General features: G+C 52.8%; 2 protein-coding genes across 4 annotated transcripts; one reads left to right on the forward strand and one right to left on the reverse strand.

Moving 5' to 3' along the window:
- Window positions 1-1,555: 1,555 nt before the first annotated feature.
- Window positions 1,556-22,107, forward strand: MICALL1 (MICAL like 1). 3 transcript variants are annotated; one of them, XM_063154512.1, is made up of 16 exons: window positions 1,556-1,721; window positions 7,815-7,863; window positions 9,889-10,030; window positions 11,151-11,254; window positions 11,860-11,990; window positions 14,207-14,787; window positions 15,319-15,382; window positions 16,029-16,414; window positions 16,690-17,168; window positions 17,610-17,744; window positions 18,073-18,199; window positions 18,556-18,646; window positions 19,017-19,090; window positions 19,496-19,610; window positions 19,945-19,991; window positions 20,294-22,107. In XM_063154512.1, the coding sequence occupies exons 1-16, from the start codon at window positions 1,576-1,578 to the stop codon at window positions 20,413-20,415; spliced, it is 2,793 nt and encodes a 930-aa protein (XP_063010582.1). In that variant the 5' UTR covers window positions 1,556-1,575; the 3' UTR covers window positions 20,416-22,107. The 3 variants fall into 3 exon arrangements, with proteins under 3 accessions (XP_063010582.1, XP_063010583.1, XP_063010584.1); XM_063154513.1 differs by having other exon boundaries at window positions 16,750-17,168; XM_063154514.1 differs by lacking the exons at window positions 1,556-1,721; window positions 7,815-7,863 and having other exon boundaries at window positions 11,155-11,254.
- A 678-nt stretch (window positions 22,108-22,785) lies between these two features.
- C4H22orf23 (chromosome 4 C22orf23 homolog) lies at window positions 22,786-26,329 on the reverse strand. The gene is made up of 6 exons (XM_063154518.1): window positions 26,226-26,329; window positions 25,938-26,000; window positions 25,396-25,572; window positions 24,786-24,920; window positions 23,403-23,503; window positions 22,786-23,109 (listed from the first exon to the last, which is right to left on the reverse strand). Exons 1-6 carry the CDS (start codon window positions 26,314-26,316, stop codon window positions 23,008-23,010), a joined length of 669 nt encoding a protein of 222 aa, XP_063010588.1. The 5' UTR covers window positions 26,317-26,329; the 3' UTR covers window positions 22,786-23,007.
- Window positions 26,330-26,367: the final 38 nt, after the last annotated feature.

Consider the following 26,367-nt stretch of genomic DNA (forward strand, 5'->3'; position numbering starts at 1 on the left):
CCAGCGTGTTGCTGGTATTTTAATATCTGCTTGGCATGTCAGAATTACAGATTTTTTAATGCATCTGTATCATCTGAAACACTCCAGTGGTTACAGGCTGTTCTCAGGTCTGTGAATATGCTGCTGCTTTGTTTCCATCTGCCAGAGCAGTTTCCAGAGGGTGCACAGAGCCCATGCACTGATGTCCCTGGCTCGCCTCCTCTGCGGGACTGCCGAAGGTTAACTGAGCAGGACTGGCACTTGGTGGAACGAAGCCAGGAGGAGCTTGCAGCTCTCGCTGGGTGGAAAGATGGGCTCAGTGAGCTGCGGTGCCTGGCACTGCTGGAGGCTGGAGGAATGCAGGGTGTTCAGCAGCATCAACACAGCTCCACTGGTGCTGGGAAGGCATTCCAGAGGGAGGTGGGGGTGGCTAGAGCTCCAGCCTCGCCTGCTGCAGCAGTGTTTGGTGAGTGGAAGTGGTTCTGGACAAAATGGTTTTGTCAGAGGGAACCACAGTACAGGGGCATGTGCTCTGCGTCTCTGACCTACAGTTGTGAAGGGGTGAGTGTAATTATGGAACCTAGAAAATTCAAGAAAATCTACCTCATCCTGCCGTCCCTTAGGATACATCAGGAAGATGCTGTCAGGCGGCTTGGGGGATGCTGAATAGCCAGCACAGTAATTACAAGACTGACACAATGTTTCATTTCCTTTTTTGCTTACAGAGTAGTTTTTCTTGTGATCTATGCCACAGTTTATCTTGGGATGTGGGGAGATTGTACAAACCAGTCAGAGAATTTATTTTTCACTTGTTACAGTTCTGGGACCATAGAATGATAGAATGAACAGTGGAGTAGAAGAAAGAGGGTCGGTACTACTGATGAAATCTGAGTGAAGGAAGGAGTGTAGAGCCCATACAAAATAATTGCAGAGATTGGACTCTTAAAGATTTGGAACTGGCAGCAATGAGCTCAACATCAGTGTGATGGTTTGGTCTTCCACAGAGGTAGCTGTTGGAGGTGAAAAGAAGACTAAACCCAATAAAGTAGCCTTTAATAGTATGCTTCCCCCCCTTGCCAAGCCATCGCCCTGAGCGTGCACACCAGCTCTCGTGACAATCCATCGCCTCGATGTTGTTCCTGAGATTGTATCGCACTCTTCCTCCACGTCTTCCTGGGCTTCCTGTGAAGCGCTGCCTGTGACTCCAAGTGTCTTGATCTTCAAAGCTCTCCTTGGCCCTGAGCCTACCCTGGGAGCCACCTACGTCCCAGATGTACTCCACTGCTTGTGCCCCTAGGACTGCTGAGAGCTGCTTCTGCCTGGAGCAGCCTCTGTCTAAGCCTGAGAGGGTTTCAGAAATCAGGCTGCCGAGGGGTTTTTAATCTAGTTGAATTTAAGTTGTGTTCAGGCCCAGCTCTTTCCCCGAGGTGGCAGAGGGAGCTTTCCCCCGCAGGCCGCCCTGCTCCCCGGGAAGCGCCGGGCCCGGGGCCGCGGGAGCTTCCGCGGCGCGCCCGGGCCCCGCCCCCGAGCCCCGCCCCGGGAGGCCCCGCCCGGCCCGGGCTGGCGGCGGCGGCGGCGCTGGGAGCGGCCGCCCCGATGTCGGGTCCGCGGGGCGCCCTGCAAGCCTGGTGCCGCCGGCAGTGCGAGGGCTACCGCGGCGTGGAGATCCGCGACCTCAGCACCTCGTTCCGCGACGGACTGGCCTTCTGCGCCATCCTGCACCGCCACCGGCCCGACCTCCTGTGAGTGCAGGCCGCGCCTCGCCGCCGCTCGGACGGGGCGCCGCGGGGCCACGGCTGCCGCCCGCGGGCGCTGCTGGCAGGAGGAGCGGGGGGCGCGGAGGTTTGGGGCGCGGGACCCCCGGGACCCCCCTTTCTGGAGAGGTTGGGCCGCCTGTGCTCAGCAGCGATCACGGGGGACTCACAGGGGTTTGGGGGGATGGAGGAGCCGTGGGAAGCGGCTCCAGGCTGGCTGGCAGGGAAGCTCCCTGAGCGGGGACGTGAGGGGCTCAGAGAGCGGATGTGTCTCTGTTGCGCTGATGTGCTGATAGGGGATGCGCTGAAGAAGATGCTGTCGAGAAATAGTTGGGTACTGGGAATGAAGAATTCTATATTCCCAGGCAGTGCTCAAAGCCAGATTGTATGGAGCTCTGAGCATCTTGGTCCAGAGGAAGGTTTCCCTTCCCATGGCAGCAGGGTTGGAATCAGATGATCATTCAGGTCCCTTGCAAGCCAAACTATTCTATCACTCTGGGTTTCAGCAAATGACCTTCTGACCTGGTCCTGCAGACCTGTCAAGGTCTTAGGGTTAGCAGAAGTCGTGCAATATAAGGGTGGTGAGAGCACAGAGGTGGACTAGGTCCATGTGCCCTAATGGGAGTGGTGCCTACTGGAGAAGAGATGTGGTGTTGGTATCTGGGTGTGGGGGTGTTTTGCCTCAGCAAGAGGTGAGCTTTCACACGTCAGGAGGGCCAGAGGCCTGTCCTGCACAGGGACATTCCCACAGGCAGCCACTCTGAAATCTGTAGAGGCCTGGACCAGGTTGCTGCTTGCATTTGCTTCTAGCTTGTTTTCTCTGGATGCCACAGTGAAAGCAGGAGGCAGCAAAAGCCAGCAGGGGTGTTGAGCCTCTCTAGCCTCCCCCAGCTTGGGTATCTCTGGGGTGGAATGTGATTTTCAGGAGGCAGACAGTGAGTTTGGGATTGCTTGGGGGTGCAGCGTCAGGCTGGAGAAACTGGCTGGGCTGCTGGCAGGAATCTGCCCCGACCTGCGCTGTAACCCTGTGCCCCGGCGGTGCTGGGAATGCGGCGCCCGTCTGCTCTGCTCCCTGGAGCCCTTGCAGGGCAGGTAGGCATCGCCCCAGCTCGCTGTGCCTGCGGCGTGCACGCGCTCCTTGGCCTGCCCTAAAGCCGGCTGGGGTGGTGTGTCCCGTCACGTTCTGCTCTGGGGTTGGTGGTTCTTCCTCTGAGGCTGCCCATACTGGCCAAGTTCTCTTTCCTCAGCTGGCCTCAGGAAGGCCTTTTGCCATGACAGCAACCTCTGTCAGGCAGAGGGTTGGCTGTGACTCCACTGTGGAGCTGTGGTGTCCATGAGAGAGTTGAACAGGCTGGTGTCCTTACGAGCTAAGGCTGAGCAGGTAGGCTGGAAACTGAACTGCTGCCTGCTGTGTTTCAGGTGGTTGCCCCAAAACCCTCAGCATGGTGTTCTGGAATGACTGAGAGCCAAGACATAATGGTGTCTTTGCATCAATCTCTGGGTCTTGAAGGAGCTGTGTGGTCTTGTGTCCTGCAGCTCTTGGATGGTATGGCTCACTCTGACTAGCTAGAATGGAGCCTCTGAGAATAGTCCCAGTGACAAGGCTGTTGGGTAGGAAGAGGCATATTAAGGACAAGAACATGTGCAATTAATATATTTTTTTGTAAATGGCACAGCAGCTGGGAACTGAAAAGCAGAGGTTCAGTAAAAGCTTATGATAAGCACCACTAAAACCACCTGATGGTTTCCCATTAACCATATTTGCCATCCCATTAAGGCAGAGGCTGGTGCTCTTAAGTTGTCAGTAGGCTTAAATCTGCTCCTGGAAGATGTCCTAACTACGTGCTTCACAGGTCCTCTGCACGAGCTGTAATGTAGAGACAAGGCCCAGGGCCTTACAAGGACATGGCATGTTGTAGAAGGATTTTCAGACCGTCAGGAGAGCAGCATCATTTCATCTGATTCCAGCTTCTTCAGCCTGTCCCAATTTGGAAGTGGGAAGATTGGATCAGAGGCAGTAAATCTCCTGACGGCAGAGGAAAAGTGGTTGCCCTTCTTTTCTTCTCAAGTGCTTTCAGTCAGTGCAGTAATGGGACTTGGCAGGGATCTGCAGTGCCTTTCTGACCTGTGTGGTGTTCCTTTGTGCGGGGCTCTCCTGGCCTGCACAGACAGCTGTGCTGCTCCCCAAGGCTGGGGTTCCTCTGAGCTCCACAGAACTGCCAGTTCCTCTGCTTCCCTGCTTCCTGCTGCCTTCCCCTGGGATTGCTGAGAGGAGCAATGGGCACATCCATCGGAGAGCTCAGCTGAAGCTCTTCTCCACCTGTGTGACACCACTTCTCTGCCACCCTGATCCCTTGGGGAACGCTGCTGTGGTGGCTGTCCGCCTATCCCAGTTTTCTGACCTTGCCTGGGTGCACCCCTGTTGTGCTGCTATGCTGGGAGGGAGCACATGAGGAAGGGGCTGCCATGAAGGACCACATGGGTAAGTGAGACTGAGGACAGTTTTCTGCATGACTCCTGGTTTGAACACAATTACTGTGGAATAAGGCAAATTGGTGCTGCCCTGGAGAGCTTTGGAGCAGCTCCTGCAGAGCTCTTGAAAACACTATAGATATGGGCTTTTTGAAAGAAGTAGACTGGAATTCCTCAGTGTCTACTGAATAAAGGTGTCTTGAAGTGACCACCAAGAACGAGGTGCACACCTCCAGGACCTGTGTGTTGAACCATGCAGATAAAAATCCCCGACTCCATTGTTGTAGGCACTTCACTTGGCTTTGTTACCTCGCTGTCTCAGTCAGGAAAATGGGAAACTTGGATTTAGCCTCTGACTGTGCTGCTGGCTGTGTGATCTAGAGATGAGACATTTAATCTCTTCTCTTTCCTTTTCAGTTAAGCTGTCAACAGCCAGACCAACTTGACGGTGGACTGTGAGGTTTAATGAGTTTGTTTGCTCAGTGCTCTAGAAATCTGAAGCATGAAATTAGTGTTTAAAAGGCATTTGCTACAGATTAATGAAGCAAAGAGCATCTTTCAGCATCTCAAGCTGTACAGCCTCCCTGCCATGCAGGGAAGGATCTTGGCATTCAGGGGTTAGAAGAATAAAGGAGTATGGCACATGCCTTTGGAGTGTTGGGAGAGATGGAGGCTTGAGGATAACAGGAGATGAGAGTTGTTTTAGAAACGCTGTTTTGTGTCCCTAGAGCCGTGGCTTTGGTTACAGGCAGGATCACAAATCTTGTTTGTTCCTTCCCATGTACTGCCTGCATTTCCCTGACAAGACCTGGAAAGCTGAATGGCTTATTATGTGGCACAGCCTTAAAGTGCTCATGATTTATATTTGAGGAATCCAGGAATTTGCTCTGGTTTTAGCTGTACAGCACACCCTCCCCCCTTCCCTGCATCCGCTGTTCTCCCTGGCAGCTGCCCTAAACCCTGGAGTGCTTAGTGGCTCTGCATGTATCTAATTAGGTAAGTGCTTGGGATGTTATTTGCATAGAAATATTACTCCAGGATATGGTACAACACTGGGATTTGCTGTGTCAAGGCAGTTGTTCAGCTGGGATAGCCAGAGTCTTGCCTGTTCCTACATCCAGTCCCCTGGATGGGTATGTTGGCAGGAGAGGAGCCTGAGCAGAGCTGGATGAAAGAGTGCTGAGATCAGGGCAAGGAAATAATGTGACATGCAGCCACATGTCACAGAGCTGCGAGATGGCAAGTTCTGGGCTCTCTGCAGAGGAGTCAGTTTATAGAGGGGAAAGGAGTGTGTCTGGAGTGACTTTTCCCCATTCCTGAGAGGCCATGCTCCTTGCACATTGGTGCTGGGAGCCTGCCTGGAGCCCCAGGGATGCCACGTGGGCATATGGCATATGGGAGTGCTCATGTCAGGAGCAACACAGGGCAGTGTGGTCCTGCTTGGCTTCTCAGAGAGGGAGCTGGAAAATGCAGTGGAGAGGAACGGAATAAACTGATCCCTGGGGCCATGTACTGATGGACTTCAACGTCTCAGATAAAGCTGAGTCTGCAATCCTACAGTAATGGAAAAGAATCTTCTATTCCCTTGCTGCTTGGTAACCCCTTGATACCTCTTGAGCTTCACATCCTCTCTGCTGGCATCTGCTTTTCCTAGTGGAGTTGCCTTGGTATACTAAAAGAGCTTTGGTTTGCTGGGGCAGAGTGGAATGGACACGATGTTTTGTCTGTCAGAAAATATTCTCTCAGCCCAGCCCACCAAGGAGTCTTCGAGCTTCCAGCTACACCACTCCCATATCCTGAAAGTGAAGGCATTCAAAATGGAGGTCATGAACGTTTAGAGGGCAGTTGATATATAACTTTGCTGTCATTGCTTCTCCTCTGTTCCAAGTTGGCATTTTCTTTAAAAGGAAAAAAAAAATACTGCAAGGTTAAAGGACTTCTCTTGGCAAAAACAAAACAAAAACTTAGGGAAAAAACATCTCCCAGTGGAGACTAGTTATAATTACAAAATGGCAGTGGTTTTGACATTAAAGCATAGGCTGCAGCTGAAACTTTTGCTGATCAGCATATAGAGAAGAAAAAGTTGTTGTATTTTGAGCAGCCAGAGCTGTGTACATGTATTTGCATGAGCTTTCAGGAAGGTACCAGAGCTGGACATCCAGCCCACCTTTCTGTGTCTCTGCTGCATTTGCTCCTGCAGCAGTGAGTGGCTGCAGCTTCGTTTGTCTGTGAGGAAATGGCACCAGCAGCCTCTTGCTTTTGAAGGGAGGAAGTGTAATTTTCTGGTGGTGTAGGCAGCCGGGAAAACCTTCCTGAGCTCATCATAGACTTCCTCTGCAGCTTTGGGAAAGCTGCATGAGGGGCTTTGAGAAGGGGCTGGCTGCCCTGCTGTGGGGCACCAGGACAGGTTGTGTTCCAGGAAAAGGCAGTAAAATCCAGAGGGGGATGGAGAAAGGAGGTTCATGCAGCCCCTCTCTGCAGGTGTGTGGTGCCACCTCGCCTGGATCCTGGACAGCACCTTCAGGATGGGGAATGCATTCCCTCCTCTAGTCTGAATTGTCCTTCTGTGTCGGTCTCCCAAGCTTTGGTCTCTGTGCTCCATTGGGGTGGCTTTGCTTGACCCTAGACCTCTCTGGAGTGCATCCTCCCGTGAATCCAGCTAGCAGGCACACCAGGCTGCTGCATGAGGAGTTTTTTTGTAACAAAGCTGAGGTCCTTGGCAGGCGGGAGCTGTAAGCAGTGCAGCGTGATGCTGTTTTCACACATTGTACCCACACACACATGCAAAAGGCATAACTAACTCCTTCCTGCATTTCTCCCCCTCTTTTGAAAGCCTGCAGACTGCTTTAACTTTTTGTCCCTCTGCCTCCCTGGTGAAGGTAGCTAATCAGTCCCTGTGGCCATGCTGAACCCCCAAAGGGCTCCAGGGGAACAAGTGAAATGGGTTTGAACAAATGTATCCCCTGGGCTGGAGACTTCTGGGATTCCTCTGTGTGCCCTGAACACCTTGCATTCAGCTCCAAGGGCTGCAGCTGAGGACTGTTTGTTGTGCACTGTGAATGTTTGGGGAAAAGAAACGACAGAAGTGCAGTTGAAGATCTTCTGTGTCACCCCAGATTCCTTAAGGTGGTGCAGGGAGGTTTATGTAACGATCCTCATAGAGCCACCTGTATCTGTCCCTTCTTTCTCTTGAGGTGGGGGATCTGTGTCCCCATCCACCACTGTTGTGCCAGTTGCCTTGGAAAAGCAAGTTTGGGGTCATGTCGTGCAGTGTTTGGTGCAGCAGTGTGTGGTGCTAATTGAGACATGGCCCTGGTGTTTCTGCAGCCTTTAATCTCAAGGGCAGAAGTGGGTAACGAGAGACAAGAATGACATTTTAGTTTCCTGGTCACCACCCATTTGGGACTCGCTTTCTTTTTTTAATTGCAATTTCCCTTTGGTTTCCTTGTCCCGTTACAATCTGAAATCTGCTTTGTCAAGGTTTTGTTTATCTAGGATCTTAGGTGTTGAGTTGTTGTAAGGTTGACTGTCCTTGGAATCTACATGTGATGGCATAGGGCCACTTTTCCTCTGCACTTCATGTGGCTATTTTGTGCTTTCTCATTTCAGAGACTTTGATTCTCTCTCCAAGGATGACGTCTATGAGAATAATCGCTTGGTAAGTTCCTGTTCTGCAGTGCACAGAAGGAAGAAATTATGTGAGAATGACTTGATGGAGGTCATGTAGTGTGGGAGGAATTTGTGACAGTGCTGAGGGTATAAGAAAAATCTGTGTTTGTAAGTAATAGGCAGGAGCTTCTCTGGAAACAAGGGAATCTGAAACATCAGCTTCCAGCCTGTTTATCCTAATGGTTGCCAAGACAACATCTCAGGTGAAGATTTAAATGGTGCAACATCTTGACTTCAGTTGTTCCAGATTTGCAGGCAGTGGAAGCAGGAAGCTAGTTTTACTTCAGGCATCAGCAGAGAGAAAGGTCATGCTGGACCCTGGTCTGCAATGTTCCCTTCCTGCTTGGGACAGCTGGAGCCCATAGCAGGAGCAGGCAGTGTGGAATGGGGAGGTGCCCAGCCCCAGGGGCTAGTGGTAGGACAGAGCAGCAATAGCCCTGCCTTTTTTAAATGACAGAAAGACCTAGTTGCTCCATCTGATAGTCTGTGGAAAGGCATGGCCCATCACCTGCCCAAGATGAGTTATGCTACATACAAATATCTCAAGGGTGGATGTCGAGGATGAGGCCAGACTCTTCAGTGGTGCCCAGCAACAGCAGAAGGGGCAATGGGTACAAACTGAAATACAGGAATTTCTCAGCTGAATTTGAGGAAAAACATTTTTTACTGTGAGGGTGACAGAGCACTGGACTAGGCTGTCCAGAGAGGAAGTGGAGTCTCTTGCTCTGGGGATGTTTAAGCCCCAGCTGGATGTGATGTTGTGTCACCTTCTTTAGCAGGGGTTTGGACTGGATGATGTCTGAGGTCTCTTTCAACCCCGGCCATTCTGTAATTCTGTGATTTGGGATTTACAGGATTAGGGCTGTCCAGCTGTGTCCTGGCACGTCCTTTCCTACACCAGTTGGCCCCTTTCAGTCATTAGCAGCTTTTTCCATTCAAGACCCATACAATGAGTATCTTGTCCTATTAGAGACCTCTCAGGTGGGGTCTCTCTTCTCTCCTTGCTCCTTGCAGCCTTGTGTGCAGTAAGACTCAGTCTGGACAACTGACTTAAAACCAGGCTGAGCAAAGCAGGATGTCCATGGAGGGCACTTTTATGCCCCTAGTTACTGCAAATATCTATTTTCTTTTGTTTCTCCATTACTTTCCTTTATTACTCACACCCTGCACAGCACCTCATGCCCCAGAGACTAGGCACCTTCAGTCTTCACCCACACCCAGTACCTTTACCTGTGCACCTAGTACCTCACCATTCAGTGCCCAAACCACTCTCATCTCTTCCTGACTTATTTTTCTTCAGTCCCTGCCATAGTCTTGCACCCCAGTCCCTAGGAGATCACTGTGGGTACGCTGCCCTTGGCTCAGCAGAGGGATGGCCAGTGTAGAGACAGTAATCCACACACACTGACAAGTGGGAAACTCTCCAACAGCTTTTTTTCTCCTCCATTCCTTCCTTTTGTAGCAGTGTGTGCAGTTGGAGGAGATGGGTGCTTCTTATCACAGTGTCCTTGTTTCTGCTTGCTCAGACGCAGAAAAGTACTGGAAGTACTGGCTTGTGCACGGCAGGGTACTGGATGTTGAGCTGGGATGACTCTGCTGATCGTGGGAGGGGAAGGTGGGGCACCCCAGAGCATGAAAGGATGGGCAGTCAGTGTTTCTGTGGGGTGAGCATTTGGGGTGGCTGGGGACACTGCTCAGTAGAGCTCAGTGTCACTGCAAGTACCTGCCAGCCCTTGGCCCTTTGTGGTGCCAGCCAAGACTCTGCCAGGTTCTTGCATGAGGGCACTGCTGGTTGAGCTGAAAAAACACTGGGTTTTTTTCAGTAAAAACTTGAAGGGAACCTTGCTTGTGTTGCTTCTTTTTTTAGTCAAGTAGCACATCTGGAAGCCTCTGTCCATAAGGGATGCCATAGGTTCAGTATTTAACCTTCCCTGGGGCCCTTCCAATTTGATATTTCTCTTACTTTTCATGAAGCATCAGTTTTCTTCCCTTAGTGCCTCTGTTGTTCCTGCAGGCCTTTGAGCTGGCAGAGCGGGAGCTGGGCATCCCAGCCCTGCTGGATCCCAATGACATGGTCTCTATGAAGGTCCCTGACTGCCTCAGCATCATGACTTATGTGTCTCAGTACTACAACCATTTCAACACCCCCAGCCAAGGTGAGTGTCCTCCCACCCCTCAGGCTTCCAGTTTGCCCCTGTTTGAGTACAGGAAACACAGCACAGCCCTGTGCTTCTCCTTCCTGTGGCAACAGGGAGCTGTGTTTGTGGGGAAGGGGAGAGGAGCAGGTAGTACCTGTCTCTCCTGCATCTTGCTGGTGCCCCTGAGGAGGGCCTGGAAGAGAGAGTGCACTGGGGTGAGGTTTCACAGGAGGTGTGGGGTGATGTAATAGCTCAGGCTGTGGAAAAAGCAACGCCTTTCTCCTCCCTCTGCACTGCATTCCTGCCAACTTGGGTTGGGCCACCACCCCTGGTGCTCATCAAAACTCTTTGTGATCTGCTCTAACCTACTAAAATAGGAGAAAGCTAAGTAGGAGCCCATCTCCCACAGCTAATCTTTATGACATGGGTACATGTAAAGTGACTGGAGGACAGAGGGAGTGGAGCCAGGCTGGAATGTTTCAAATCAGCTCATCTGTCCCTACAACTGCACCCTGAGCTGAGTGCTTTGAGACAGCTCTTCCCAGGCATCCTTTGGCTGGGTGGAGATGAGAGCTCCAGGTCTCCCCTGTTTCAGTCTGTAGCCACAACATCAGATAAATCTCTTCCACTTGTATATGCTTCTCCAGGGATACTTGTCTCCCAGACAAGGAATCCTGCTGGGGGCTGGTGTGTGAGCTCCAGCCCCGACAGCAAGAGATGCTTCACAGACCACAGACCTGCTGACAGCCTGGAAGCCCTGGGGCCCAGTGGGTCACCACAATACATCAGCAGCTGCCCCAGCTGCTCTGGGCTTTGAGCGTTGCTTAGGGAGTCAATTACAAGGAAGCCAAGTAGCACGTGATGAGTAAATAAAATCACAGTGAGAGGCTGGCATCCCTGGGCCACAGAAGGGGATCCACAGCAGGCCAGGATCTCCGGCAGCCTCACAGCTGACCCATTATTAGACTGTGTTTGTCTCTTCCACCTAAAATAAGCATTGAAGTTTTGGGAGAGGCAGGTCTCATCCTATGTCACAAGGCTGGATGATTTTATTTTTTTTCCCCTCCCCTTCCCGCACATGGGTGGTGTGAGTCACCACTGCTCTCCACGCCTGATCCTCCTTCCCTCTTGCCTCCAGCCAGCGTCCCTCCGCCTATGAAGCGACCAACTGCTGCCTCCTCTCCTCCTCTGCTGTCCCACAAGACCCCTGTGGCTGCAGCTGAGAGTCCTTCAGCACCACAGGTACCTGATTTCTTGGTAAAGTTTCCAACACAGCCTGAGGCAGTGGTACCCCCTGTGCTGCGGGTGAGGAGATGGGGAAAAGCCTGTCACAGAGCCATGTAGGGGCCCGCCTGTGTATTTTGGGAGGGGTGTTTGGGATTTTGTTTCCTTGTGGGATCCGACTCTGACTGATTTTTCTCAGAGTCTGTGGACACTAGTTTGTCCATAGCAGGCAAGAGGTTGGGCAGATTGGTGCTGGGTGTCCTTCCTATGTGGGGATAACCCTGTAGATGAGGAAAGAGCAGGAATGTGGGACTAGAAGGGCAGAAAAGATGCCTTTTTTTTTCAGTTTTTAGCAGTTGTCTGGGATGGGACCTTTTTCAATGTTTCGCAGGACCCTGTTGCATAGGGTGTAGATTAGTCCCTTCCACAGCCCTTCAGCTGTAGATAGGGCCAAGGCACCTTTGGAAGTAGCCCCTTCTAATTTGGGAAGAGGCAGCTTGAGGGCAGCTGTTGTGTGCATTGTCAGCCCCTGAGGTCAGCCCCTGAGGCGCGGCCGTGCCCAGAGAGCAGCTGCTGTGGGGAGCAGGCCGTGGCCCCGCGCTGAGCCGTGTGCTGTGTCCCAGGAGGAAGGCCCCTCGGAGCAGCGGCCCCAGCGCAGCGCGCCCAGCAGCACCTGCGCAGCCTGCCAGCAGCACGTCCACCTGGTGCAGCGCTACCTGGCCGAGGGCAAGCTCTACCACCGCCAGTGCTTCAGGTAGGTCGTGGCCAGGCCTGCCGGGGCAGCCTCGCCTCGGCACACGGGGCCTGCTGCACCCCATCTTCGAGTGTCTGCATCCCTGGGCAGCATGGAACACGAACAACAGTGCTTGAAATGAGAGTGAAGATGTTCCATTTGCCTGCCAGCCCCGTGTCTCAGTGCTCTGACTGGCTCCTTGTGTCCCTGTGCTCCATTCCTATCCTGCTCCCTGCCTCCCTTGCTGACTTGTGCTCTCCCTCTTCATTTACTTGGAATCCCAGCCTCTTGAGCTTCTCCCACCTCCATAAAAAAGGATGCTCTACTTCTTTGCCACCTGCCTACTCAGGACCACCCCCCATCCCCTTCAATTGAGGTCTGAGCCATGACATCATCCTACAGACCTCCTTCCACCTACACTCCACATCCTCAACTGGATATACAGGCTTCCATGCTGCCTGGGTGGTGCTAAGCTCCCAGGGAGCATGTGGAGAGCTGCAGACTCTCAACAAACTGAGCAGTGAGCAGCTCTCTGGTTACTCCCTGAGTACAGGTTCTTACCTGCAGCACCTGTGAAATAATTTCACTTTGCTTTCCCTGCTGTGATGATGAAGAAATGAGATCTCTCCCATGGGCCACAGGACAAGGGTTGGCATCTGATCAGAAACATGGAGCCACTGGGTAGATGTGGGAGGCCTCATTCACCTGCCTAAGCCAGTTGGCAATGTGCTGTAGAAACAGTGTCACAGGAGGGCAGCTGAGCTGAGATCAATCAGGCTTCCCATCTGCAGCTGGGACAAAAGCAGGAGTTTTGGGGTGCAGGTGCAACCTGCACTATCCTTATGGGCCAGGAAGAGGAGAGGTGCCATGTCTGCCGTGGCACAGCTCATAGCCCTTCAGACTGAGCAGGGAGATCCCTGTAATTTAATCCCAAATATTTTGCCTCCTGATTGTTTTCTTGTCTATTTTCTGTTTTGTTTTTTTTTTTTTTTTTTTTCTTCCTGTGCTGATTCATGGACAGTATTTGGTCAGAAATGTCCTGTGGCAGTGGTTCCTGTGGGCTGATGGAGATAAACCCAAAGCAAACCCACTTTCTCCCCTTGTCTGAGCTTTCCACCTCCTCATTTCATCCTACCCCTTCTCTCTAGAGTCCCTATGTCCTCACACTTCTGCTCTCCATTTTAAAGGAAATCCCTGTCAACTGGATGCCCAGAGCAGAATTCCATGCCAAAATTATCTGCTGGCAGTGTAGGGCAGCCAGCTGCTGCAAGCACCAGGCATTCAGACAAGAAAGAACAAGCTTGGTTTTCATGGGAGTGCTTGATCAGCCCCTTGCCTTTGGCTGTCTTTCATGTATGCTCTCCACCTCCCTTCCCAGGTGGAGAAAGACTCACTTGGTTGCCAGTGCTTTGTATCACGGCTTGTGCCTGGAGGGATTCATTAGGAAGCATTCAGAGGCTCAGTGGGGGAAGAGTGGATGATCCAGGGAGATGTGGCAGACAGCAAAGGACAGGGAAGCTATCAGCCCAATTTCAACAGGCAAGGCAGAGTGTAAGAATGGCCCTGCTGCCTAAGGCTCTTGTCCTTCCAGGCAAATGCTGTGGCCCAGCTGGATGCCATGGTCAGCATTACTGAGGCTGAGCATGAAACCAGGCTTGCGTGTTCCTTCTCCTGAATACTCTGGAAGCCTCCAATGCAGGAATTTCCCAAGTAGAAATTGATGTAATTTTATTTAACAATCAGCATTGAGGAGCAGTTGTTTTACAAACAAATGTGGCTGATGGCTCTTTAATGTGCCAGGCTACCCTGCAAGGCAGCCCGTAGCCTCCCTGTGCCAGTTCTGAACCTCCCTGTGCCAGTTGCTCCCTAATTCCAGTTGATATTCACGTGTTTCATGTCTGTGAATGGTTGATCCCTCTCCCCGTTCCAAGTGTGGAAACCACACCATATCCCAATACCAACTGTCACCCTTCCACATCTGTTAATCCTTTCTGAGATGAAGGAAGAGCCCAAATGTGTGCAGTATTTGAGTTGTGAACTTGCCATGGGTTCCTACAGTGGCCTGGTTACATTTTTCTACTTATTTTCCGAATTACTTCCCCAAGGGCACTCTAGGATTTAATAGCAGGGGTAAGAACTAACTCTGTGTCCCTACAAGGGTCTTCAAGGTGTGTTTCCTTCTGTGAAGGGCAGGATGGCATCCCCCATCTCATGGTGCTCTCTCTTCTCCTTGGCAGGTGTAAGGAATGCTCCAGCACGCTGCTCCCAGGGTCATACAAGCCTGGGTTGGAGGCAGGGACTTTTGTCTGCATGCAGCATCGTGGTAAATTGGCCGTGAGCGGGAAGGCAGAGAGGAGACCCAGCCTGGACCGACAGTCACCAGAGCTAAGAACTGAGACTGGGGCTGACAGCATGGCAGAGAGTGCCCTCCAGGCAGGAGCAGAGGTGGGGAAGGATGATGCTGACTCCCAGGAGAGAGTGGCAGAGACCTCTATGCCTGCAGAGTGCCTTGCTGGCCCAGCAGAGAAGGACAGCACAGCCAGTAAAGCAGAGACACCGACAGCCCCTGCTCATGCTGGCAGTGGGGCACCTGTCTCCCAAACTCCCCCCAGGCCTCCAATCCCCAGCAAGCCTGCAGGGCTCACCCAGGACAAAGCCAGCTCGCTGGACGGACGGCTCAGAGACTCACGTCCCACCCCAGCCCCAAGGAAGGCCACCGATGCGTCTGCCCTGTCCCCTCCAGCCTCCCACCCTGTCCCCCGGCCCAGGTCCACTCTGCAGGGCGAGGGCAGCGAGTGTGGGCCTGGCATGGTGAACGGTAAGAGGGCAGGGTGGTGCCAGGGGTTACCCTCCACATCTCAGTGGCTGAGGTGCTTGACTGCAGGTTGGCTGAGTTCCCTTCCTTCTCTGCAGCCTGACACTCTTCTGCCTCCCAGTAAATCTTGGGCTCAGACACCAGGTCTTTGATTGTCAACAATTGCCAGCCATCCCCATAGCAAGGAGAGCAGAACTGATTTTCCTGCCTGTCTGCTCCCTTGTACTTCTCCAGAGTTCTCCAAAGGCAGCAAGCCAGAGTGGAGGGAAGTTGGTAGAGCTGGAGGAGTTTGCAGGTGTGGGAACAGAGGGGCATGTCAGTTCTCCAGGTGCAGCTCCCAGGGAGAAGTGGGGAGAAAAAGGGAAAGGGGATGTTTGGGGTTAGCTGGCTACATCAACTGTGGGAGAAATGCCATGGGGTCTTCTGGGAATAGCCACCTTCCTGTGGGAAGGTATCTAAGATGCATCCTGTTGGTTTAACCTCTGTCTTCATGTCCTTTTGCTGTTGTGACAGTCTGACTCTATGTCTTTCTAGGTCGGGTACCTGAAACCAGCCCCCCTGTCCCAAAACCTCGAGGGAGACCCTGCTCCTCTGATCGGTAAGTCCCTCTGCTTGCAGGTCACCTGAGAGCTCCATAGCAAGCTGGGGCTGTGGGGACAGCAAGCTGTGCTCTTCTCTCTCACCTCCATCAGCTCCTGCTCTTAGGAGCATGTAGGCTTTGACCAGGTTCCTTTTCCAATAGGAGCTAGCCCAGCATGGCCAGGCCAACAGTGTTCATCCTTACCTCCCAGGCATTCTTCTCTTATTGTAAAGAGTTTGAGAGCTTAGAAAGGTGTTTCTGTGGCACAGGCAGATTGCCAAATGCCTTCTGAAATAACCGTGCTTGTGGGTGCTGAGAAGGGGACATTTTCTGCTTTGTGGAGGGTTTGACCTGGGAAAGGAGCTCATAAAGCTCAGCCTTTACCACTGCTTAGCAGATGGAGGCTGTAATATTCAGAAACCAAAACACTGGGCCCAGCAGGCAAGTCAGGCAGGCTGTGTTTCCCTAAGGCCTGTGGGTTTGCCCACAGAGAGAGAGACACTGTGTCTGGGGAAGCCTAGGGACGTCCTTGGGTGAGAAAGCTGCTTCTGCATGGGAGACATCCTGCTCCATTTTTCCTTTCCCCCAAGGGCAAAGTCTCTCTCCAGTGCCTTGCCACCCCACCTTGTCTCTGCCATCTTGATTTCTCTTTCTCTTCTACCAGTGGTGGAGCTACTGCAAGAGCCAAGGACCCGCCGTGGATGGCCTTAGTGCAAGCAGAGCCCAAGAAGAAGCCAGCTCCCCCTCCTCCCCCAGGCAACAGCCATGAGACTCCAAGTAGGACTTCAGAGGAGGAGGATGGGGAGGAGGTGGGGAAAGCCAGGAGTGAGGAGAGCAGGTCTGATACCACAGAGCCCAAACCCTACAACCCCTTTGAGGAAGAGGATGAGGAGGAAGTGGAAAGTGCTGACACCAAAAAGAGCACACCTGAGCAGGAGCAGAGCGAGACAGCTGCCAAACCTCTCCACCCCTGGTATGGCATCACTCCTACCAGCAGTCCAAAGGCAAAGAAGCGGCCAGCTCCACGAGCCCCCAATGCTTCCCCGCTAGGTGAGCTTCCTCCCGCTCCTTTATCCCTCCTCTGCATCCCCTGTGCATCCCCTTGGAGGTTCCCCCTTCCCAGGTGCCTCTGCATCACCCTGGCAGGCCAGGCCTTTATGCAGTGATGGTTGCATTAGTTTGCATTAGCCATGTCCTCTCTACCCAGTGGAGCACAGCATCTGCAGGCAATATTTTACACTGACCCTTGTGTCCAGTGTATGCCACCCTCCCTTGTGTCCTGGCTGTCCCTTCATTCCTCCCTGAGCTCTCCCTTTGCTTTGCAGCCCACCACCCCATCTCCAGGCTGTCACACTCTGAGCCATCATCCTCCACCCCCTCTCCAGCCCTCAGCCTCGAGAGCATCGACTCTGAGAGTTCAGCCAAGGTGCTGGGAGACACCGAAGAGGCCTCAGTGCCCAAAAGCTCCTCCGAGCCCACTGTTCACTTGCCAGCAGCCGCCAAGAGTTCCAGCACTGAGGCACCGCTGGCCAGCGTCTCCTCCGGGGAAAGCCCTGCTGTCCCAGCCAGCCTCTCCACCAACTCCCCCTTCTCCTCCTCCGGCGAGCTGGCCAGCCTCAGTGGGGAGACACAGCCCAGCACCCTGCACAGCAGCAGGAACATCTCCACTGGCAGCCTAAAGACCAGCCCCAGCCGGCTGCCCCCCAAGCCTCCAGCTGGGGCTAGCCCTACACCCATCCTCTTGGCTTCAGATGGGGGTGCTGGGAGCCCCAAGACATCTTCCTCACCCAAACCACAGCTGAAGGTGAGATGATGACCTTCTCCCCATCCAGATCACAAGGCTTTTCTTCTCCATCCATCACTCGGTCACAGGGGATCTGTGGGGCCAGGCTTGCCCCTTTGCTTGATGTGTCACCCCCTGAAAGCAAGCTTCAGATCTGTGTTAAATGGTGGCTCTGCTTGTACTCTGCCTATCCCATGTGCTAGAGAAGAGGCAGAATGTCATGTAGTCTGAGCAAATAGGAAGGAAAATGTTTCAGCATGCTTGTGAGAGAGAAGCTGGGAAACTGATGTCAAACAGGAGCACAGCTATTTTTTTGAGTAGGTGCTTGTGGAGATGAGTGCTGTGTTCCTCCTTTAGGAGGCTGTGGGGCAGTACAAATGCTAGCACTGCCCTGTCTGCTCATTCCCACCTCCCTTCTCTTCCCTGGATGCTCATGTATCTGCTTTTGTCTGCCCTCTCCAGTCTTCCTGCAAAGAGAACCCCTTCAATCGGAAGCCATCGCCTGCTGCCTCCCCCTCAGCAAAGAAACCTTCCAAGGGCTCCAAGCCTGTGCGTCCTCCTGCGCCAGGCCACGGCTTCCCACTGATCAAACGCAAGGTAAAAGGGCCCTGGGGAGCGAGGAGGGAAAAGCTGGCTCTGTGCTATCCTCCAGGGCTGCAGCAGTCTGCAGGCACCTTGCTGAGGCATGTGTGGGCAGGGATTACAGCAGGTGGCTGGGACTGGGGAGGAGGGTACACCTTGTTCATGAAAGCACCTTCCATGAAAGCATCTTCCTTTGCTCCAGAGTGGGGTGGGGATTTCAGATCCACACTTGGATGGAATATTCTGTTGTCCCTCTGCCCTTGCTAGTGTTGATCAACCTCTGGATTACCCCTGGAAACTGGAGTCTGGTGGTAATGAAAGTGTCTAATTTATGGTTTGGCAGGTGCAGACAGATCAGTACATCCCTGAGGAAGACATCTATGGAGAGATGGATGCCATTGAGCATCAGCTGGATGAGCTGGAGCACCGTGGGGTGGCCTTGGAGGAAAAACTGCGCAGTGCTGAGAATGGTATGTGGGTTGGGCTGTCTGTGGGTGTGGGGCAGGACAGATCCTAGGGCTGCCCTCTTTCCAGTCGAGGAAATAGCAACAGTGACTTCTTCCCTGCTGATGCTGGGGTTGGAAGAGCACAAGAGGCTGTGCTGGCCTCCAGGATTGGTCACAACCTTACCCTGAACATGGAGATGTCCCTAGAATGGAAACAGGTGGGAGAAGAGATAGGGTCCCTCTGGGCCTGAGAAATACGCTGAGGTTGGGTTGGCTCCAGCCCAGTGCCTCTTCCCTGGCTAGGCAGAGCCCAGCCTGTTGCAGGGTGATGGGATCCACCAGGGCTGGGAATGGCTCTGAACTGCCCTTTTGCTTGGCAGACAACCCTGAGGACAACCTGCTTGTGGACTGGTTCAAACTCATCCATGAGAAGCACATGCTGGTGCGCCACGAGTCGGAGCTCATCTACATGTAAGTGTGTGCAGGCATGTGGAGAGGCACTGACACTCCCTTGGGGAGCCCTTTCTCAGCCCTCCTGAAATGGTGCTTCCAGGGGAGATCCTGACCTGGTCTTGCCTAAAAAGGGAGGGAGTAGGGGCAAGCAAATCTGTCCAGATGTGCTGAGACCTGACCCACAGTGTGTCACCAGAGCCTCTGCAGCAGCTACCCCTGGAAGGCCTTGAGCAGTCAGGGCTGGTCCTTACTGGTCCTTGGTTCCCTGGCTATACAGAACAAGATCATACTTTGATGGTTCTTTCCAAGCTCACCCTGTACGTTGGGATGATGTTTCACCTCTCTGGAGCCTTGCAGTGCTTCTCAACATTTCCCCTTTCCTTTGTAGCTTCAAGCAGCAGAACCTGGAGCAGCGGCAGTCAGACGTGGAGTATGAGCTGCGGTGCCTCCTCAACAAGCCAGGTAAAGCACCACTCTGGGTGTGCTTGTCCCTTTTTCATAGAGTCATAGACTATATTGAGTTGGAAGGGACCCACAAGGATAATTTTCCCCCTGGGCATCATCTTTCCTCTCTCTAGGTGGATCTCAGGTGAAGAGAGGCAGATCTGTAGGGATGCCAGTGCAATCAGCTGTCTCTAGAGGCCCTGTCCCATCTCAATATATGTCCCAGTCTTGTGCAGGGATGTTCTCTTGTTGTCCCCAGGGAATGTCACATGCTCTGTCCCCATAGCACTGCTAGCCCAACTGGCCCCTGTAACACGGCAGGGTAGAGGGGATTGTGCTGGAGATCTGTGCCCCAAAGCCCTGAATTTCAGTGCTCCTTCAGCCATGTAACTGCCTGTCCTTCCCTGGGGTTTGGCTGGGTAGAGAAGGACTGGACTGATGAGGACCGAGGGAGGGAGAAGGTGCTGATGCAGGAGCTGGTGACCATCATTGAGCAGAGGAATGCCATTGTGAACTGCCTGGACGAGGACCGGCAGAGGTGAGTGAGGAATGGGGTGAGCTGGGGGAGAGGGGAGAAGCACAGCCTGTCTGATTCAGTGCCACATGAGTGCCTTGTGGGGGTGTCTCAAGATGTCCATGCTGCTGATGTCCTTCCCAGGCTTCCCAGTCCTTGTCTCTTTGAATGCTTTGTGTGGGAAAGACAGGACAGCACGTGCAGCCTGTGGGATTTATCCTGCTGGTTGCAAATGCTCACAAGACAGTGATGGATCTGCCCCTCTATGGCTTCTAAGTAGGAGGCTCTCTAGCCTTAAACAATACAGCAGCTGTTTTCAGGGCTGAATTTCTGACCTCTTTCCCATTCTTTCTTTCAGAGAAGAGGAGGAGGATAAAATGTTGGAAGCCATGATTAAAAGGAAAGGTAAGAAACAAATGGGAAGCTTTTTAGAGTGATGTTTTCACTGCTGACCCCAGTAAGGGCAGCACGAGCCATTTGTGATATTGTGTGCAGGAGAGATTGAATCTATTCTGTGTAAACTGGGGAGACTTTCCTGTAGGGCCAGTAAAGTTAGAGGCTCAGTTGTGCTGCACACCTCTGTTATCAGAGAAAGTGTGCATGCAGTGGAGGGCTTTGATTCATGGCTGTCACCCTTGCTTATTGTCATGAGTGTGTCTGTACAACTATTGACATCCCACAGTAACAACCTCCCTTTGCAACCCCAGAATTTCACAAGGAGACGGAGACAGAGAGCAAGAAGAAAGGCAAATTCAAGCCCATGAAGGTGCTTAAGCTGCTGGGCAACAAGCACGACTCCAAGAGCAAGTCACCCAAGGAGAAAAGCTAGAGCAGGGAACACCAGCAGTTGGGAGGGAACCCCGACTTGCCTCTCCCTGACCTTGGCTCGCCTCTCCCCCTGCTCCCTCCCCAGGCACCCGAGCTGCTGCCCCAGGGAGATGCCAGCCCTCAGCCCAGAGCGGGTGAGAATTACCAAAGCCCTCCCCTTCCCAGGCTGTAGGGGAGCATGGCCATACCCTCTGTGAAGCCTTGTTAACAAAGTGGGGAGAAGATGGATTTGCTTTTCAGATACGTTACCCAATTGTAACTCCTGTCAATAACTGAGATCAAGCAGAGGAGTTTCATATTTGAGGGAAAACTTGCACTAACTGCACCCCGTCCCTTCTCCCGCTCTAACTGTGACAGTTCTACGTGCCTCTGACTTCTGCCAGGAGGGGACTGGGCCTCCCTGTCCCTCCCTGCCTCACCATTCTTGTCCCTTTTCTGTTCCATTTTTAACTTCAGGAGAAAACTGACATTAGAATCAGGATCCTTTGGGTTTTACTGGCCTAAACTAAAAGGTTAAGAAAATACTCCTGCATCACAAGGCTCTGGAGCCATAGCCAAAAAAACAACTGGTGCCCTATTTATTGGGAGCCATCCCCTCCCTCGAGTGCCAGGGTGGGTGGCTCTGTCTCAAGGCTGAGAGGACCCAAGGGGACGGTGTACAGCTGCTAGGATGTAGCTCACGTGCCCTACTCAGGAACCCCACTGCTGCTAAACACTGCTGACTCTGCTGCCTTCCTGGGGAGGGAGGACCTGTTCCTTTTCCAGGCAAGGGCAGAAAAGCTCAAGACAGACTGAGTGCCAGTGAGGGGCACCAAGCTTGTGTCCCTGCTCACCAGTGCCACCCTTGAGCGGCAGGGGAGAGAGGCACGGTCACAACTGACCTTTACCCAGCTTCAGCTGTGTATACTTTAAAAGTGTGCAGATGTGGCTGGTTGTTTTTTACATCTCCTTTACTAGATGAATTCAAACCTATCCTAAAACTTTAAACCTCTTATTTTATTTGTCATGTGTGTGCGTGTGTGTACATCAGAGGAGGGAATGTGGGGGGCAGTGTTCTTCCAACCATCCCTTCTTTCTTCCATTTTTGTTTCCTGCCTTCACTTCCAAGATGATAAGTTATTTATTGAATTATTGGATCAGTCTCAATGAGAGTTTAATGGGTGTTTGGTTGGTCAGCTGTTCATCATGCCTTCTCATTAGCAAATTAGACATAACCAGCCCTGAGCCATCTGCTGCAGTCTCTTCTAAAAACCCAACAGGCTTTAGCCAAAATGCTCTTGGAGCAGTGCCTTGCAAGGTGGCTGGTGTAGCATTCTGGAGAGGGATCCTCATTTCCCAAAACCAGAGGGACCTGAGCCCCTCCTCAATCCCAGCATGCCCCCATGGCTGGGAGCTGGCCAGCTCAGCCCTGTGCTGGCAATGCCATCTCACCCTTGCCATACCCAGCAGGCTGATGAGGAACAGTGGTAGGGGAGGGGAGATCCCAAAGCACAACTCTTCTCCAAGGAGAAACAAATCTACTTTAGAGCCTGCTGTCACATCACTGTTGCCAAAGGCCACTGGGATCACTGCAGCCTGACACCCCTTGGCCGTGTGCCCGGTCAGAAGTTTGATTTGTAAATTATACTGTACTAACCCCATGACTTCCATTCACCTGAACAGAAATAAAAGAAACATTGGATTAAAAAAATGATTGTGGATTAGGTTTCTGATTCCTTTGTGCACTCGTGCTGTCCCAGGGCCAGGGCATGCTGCCTGGCTTTGGAAAGTGACTGAGTATTGCTAAGAAGCAGAGGATGAGATCTTAAGGAAATTGGAAACTGGAGGTTATGCTGGGATTTCCACAGGAAAAGTTGGACATCATGCTTCAGCCTGCTGGAGGACAGAGGTGTGGGTATTTATGAGGTGAGCAAACAGCCATTTCCAGTCTCTGTGGGAATAGAGTGGCTATTCTGCATACCATGCTTTCAGCAAACAAAAAAATCACAGCAAAGAGCAGCAGGCACTGGGGTGAAATGCCCTGTCCCTGCTTGGCACAGCTGTGTTGTGAGTCCCTGCCCAGTGGGCTGCCACCAGAGGTTTGCTGATGCTGCAGGTCACAGTCACAGTGACGTGCAGCAATGCCAAGGGCTTGTAATTGCACAAGGCTGTGCAGCTGCTTTTCTTCCAGAGGCATTCCAGAGTCACAGGGCCAGGAGCCAGCAGGTTACAGGTGTGCTGGCAGTGTGTGTTGCCATCATGCTGTCACGAGAAACCTCCATCTCTGGGTAGATGGGTAGGAATGACATTTCTATGGATGGATTGCTGCACTCTGAGGCACTGCAGAGGAAAAGGAAGGCTCTGCTTTGTCATGTTTTGGGAGCCATTGCTCTGTGTTTTCATGTCTTTAATATTATTGAGCAAGAAGGGATCCAGTGTGTGGGAAGGATTTTACAACTTCTGTCGCTGTGTATGTACAAATTGGTCCTGCCTTCTAGTTTCAGGCAACAGATGGTGCTGCCCCCTCTTTGGAAACAGACAGGGATCAGCCTCCGATGCCCAGAGTCTGGGAAGAATAGGTGGGAACAAATTGCACCTGTGTTTTGCCCTTGGCTTAGTCTTGGAGATTGGATTTGTTCCCAACAGGGAAGGCTTTTGTCATATTTCTCATTTCCTCACTTCTTTTCTTGTCAATGATCTCCATCTCATGCAATTTCTGCAAAGTAGAAAGGGGAGAGCTGAGCAGGGAGAAAGCCATCAGCTTTTTTTTTCTTCTCTTGCCAATCTCAAGAATAAAAACTCTGTTTCCCCGATTAAGTTACATGCAGAAATGGAAAGAAAGCTGGAAAACAGATATCCACCATTCCTCAAATTCATGCCTGAGCTGTGCCATGAAGGGAAGCAGCTCTTTGCCCCCTTCCCTGCTCAGATACTGGAAAAGACTCTGGTTTATGATCCCTGACACACAGGATTCCCTCCATGCACTGTTCAGCCAAGGCCCTTGCATACCTGTGAGATTTCAGTGAGGACGATCCCTTGATACTTCTTGCCCTGTCCTAGAGCTTCCATCTCTGCCAGGAATTCCCTCCTCTCTTGAATTTCATTCATCACTGGTGGATAAGAGAAAAAACTGTGGGCACAGCATCCAGCCAAAAGGCAAGAAACCACGTTTCTGTCTAGATCTGAACCCCCACATTTCCTGGTTCTGCTTGAACAGCAGTCCCATCAAGGCAGGGTGATATCTGCTGTAACTCTCACCTTGCACAACATGTCATCACAATACCTCAGCAGTCCCTTACATACTGGGAAATGTTCCCTCTGCCCAACTTACTTACCACTCCCTTACTCCCAGGAACACTAGTTCTGTAGTTTTCTTTATGTGGACAATTCTCTTTTGCTTGTGGGCAATTTAACCAGTCTGTGGATGGAGACAGAACCTGCTGGTGAGGTTCATAGTTGATATGCATCACCCAGTGACTGCAACCATCCAAGACCAGGCATGGATCATCAGCTGCTGCTTTGCAGCACAAACCTGCAGCCAGCTGATCCAAATCCTGTCACAGATGTGTCAAGGACAACATTCAGCCTGTGACAAGTGTTGGAGGCTACCAATCACGTGTAAACTCAGCTGCCCTGGCTCCCTGCAGCAGGGCATACCCCTTCTGTACACATGATTCTAGCAATGCCCATCTTTGTGCTGCCCTGGCTGGCAAAGGGCCGGCAGGGCTGTACACAGACACTGAAAATTCAAGCACAGAGAGGTATTAGGCAGGGTTTTGATATCCCAGTATACACTGCAGGCCAAAGTCTTTCATTGCTTCAAATTCTGCTCGATATTCAGGTTTTGCTAGTATAACAGCTGTGATCCTGGAGTGGAACAGCCCAAACTGTGGTCAGGCTAACAAGTGACCTGGTCTGTGTTGAGTCATGCTTGCTGGGAAAAGGACCAGCAGTACCTGAGCCTGCTTCCCAGGTATTCCTGCACATCCCATGGCCATTCCCCTGCCAGCAGGGTGCACTTTGTGTGGGCAACCCAAAGAGCCATCTGCCAGCAAACCTGAGCAGTATAAGCTCTGTGAGGATGGCTGGATCAGAGTGTCACAGCAGTGAGTCCTTTCTCTTGGAAACTGGCCTTTGTGGCTCCTCCTGCCATGGCTTCAGGTTACTGGCAACACAGCCTGCCACCCCAGCCCTAGGAGGGAGCTGGCTTCCCAGGAGCTTGCCTGCCACCCCAGCCCTAGGAGGGAGCTGGCTTCCCAGGCTTCCTGCCTGCCACCCCAGCCCTAGGAGGGAGCTGGCTTCCCAGGCTTTCTGGCTGCCTCCCCAGCCCTAGGAGGGAGCTGGCTTCCCAGGCTTTCTGGCTGCCTCCCTGCTGGGGATGTGCAGACGTACACTCCTCAAACCGGTCAGGCTCAGCTATCTCCTCTTCCTTTTTCTGAACAAACACCTGCTCCACCTTGTCCTCCACCTCATCCTTCCCTAATGCTAAGATCTTCTGAAGTCTTCTCTTCTCCTTTTCCAAATCTCCTGTGAATGCCAAAGGAAAAAAACATTATTATCAGCATGTTTCCTCATGGAGGAGCCTGACCACACTGCTTCCCTGCTAAGTGTGCCAGAGGAAGTGTTTCATTAATGTCAGTCCGTCCCTGGCCTGTGTGCAAGCACCTTGTACACAGGTGTACAGAGCCCACCAAACCAACACCAGAGGTGTGGTTCTCATTTATGTGCTAGAAAATGATGTAGTGCTCCATTCTTACTCAAGGACTGTGCAGGTCCCTATCACCTGTCACCCCCAGCTGGCAGGCAGCAGTCAGCGAGCAGCACTTGCAGCAGATGTTCCCTCAAAGATCCATTTCTGAAGCATCTTTGCAGACTGAGGGCATGAGGACGTGGAGCAATTCAGATACACTGCCACTGCTGGGATTGAGGCAGGCGAGGGACAGAAGGGGAAGAGAGGCTCCAGGCATCACCGTGCATTTGTTAGCAATGTTTGCTGACTCACTTGTGGGCTGTGGCTTGAATTTCTCTCGGCTGTAGGCATCTCCTGCCTGGCAGACCTTGGCAGGTCGGAGAAGCGGTCTAGCTGGAAGCCTGCCCGGCTGACAGGCTGCTGCGTGGGGAACGGGCACTGGCTGTTGGCTGGATGGGGGGAATCTCTGAAGGGGCAGGGCATCTCCGCCTGGGGGATGAACCAAAAATAACAGCAAATCAGGCAGCGGGGACTCTGAATGGATGGCTCCGGGCCATTGCCAGCAGATCTACCTGTTCATCTACAGCAGCATCACAAACGAAGACCCCAGTGCCCCAGATGTCTCACCCTGGTCATTGGGCACGGCAGACTGCGGTTCAAGTCACACCGTGTCGCCTTGTTTGCTGGCTGACCCGTGGGGACAGCTCACCCCGTTGGTCCCCATGTGTCAGCGGCTGCCGTGCTGCTGCTTTAAAGCACTCGCCCATCCGAGCAGGCGGTGGGCGAATGCCGAGATGCTAAAGCTCCTCCCCAGAGCCCAGCAGCGGGCAGGAGAGCCAGGGGGCCTCACTCACGTGTCACATACGCCATCAGGTATCGCTTCTGGGAATGCGTCATCTGCAACTCCTCCATCATCCCTGAAAAACACAACGTGCCGATGCAGAGGCACACGAGCCGGGCTGGGGAGCCCGCCCGAGGGTCACCTCCCCTCACAACCCCAGCCCGAAGAGGAAGATGCGGGTTTGGGAGACTCCAGGCGGGGCGGGACCGCGGTGGGACGCTCGGCCTCGGGGCGAGGCACGGTGCGCGGGACCCCGGCGTCCCGAGCAGCTGAGCCCGGCCCCGGCCCGCTCCGCCGTTACCTCTCACTAACTCCCGCGTGCCTGTGCTGTACCGGGCCGGCCTGCCCGCCGCCGAGACCCCGCCGCGGCCCGGGATCCCCGCCGCCTCCATCGCGACGGCGGCGACCGGGCGGGCCGGGGGCGCGGGCCGGGGGAAGCGGCG

The sequence above is a fragment of the Melospiza melodia genome, chromosome 4 (genome assembly GCF_035770615.1).
Source record: "Melospiza melodia melodia isolate bMelMel2 chromosome 4, bMelMel2.pri, whole genome shotgun sequence".
Taxonomy (NCBI): Eukaryota; Metazoa; Chordata; class Aves; order Passeriformes; family Passerellidae; genus Melospiza; species Melospiza melodia.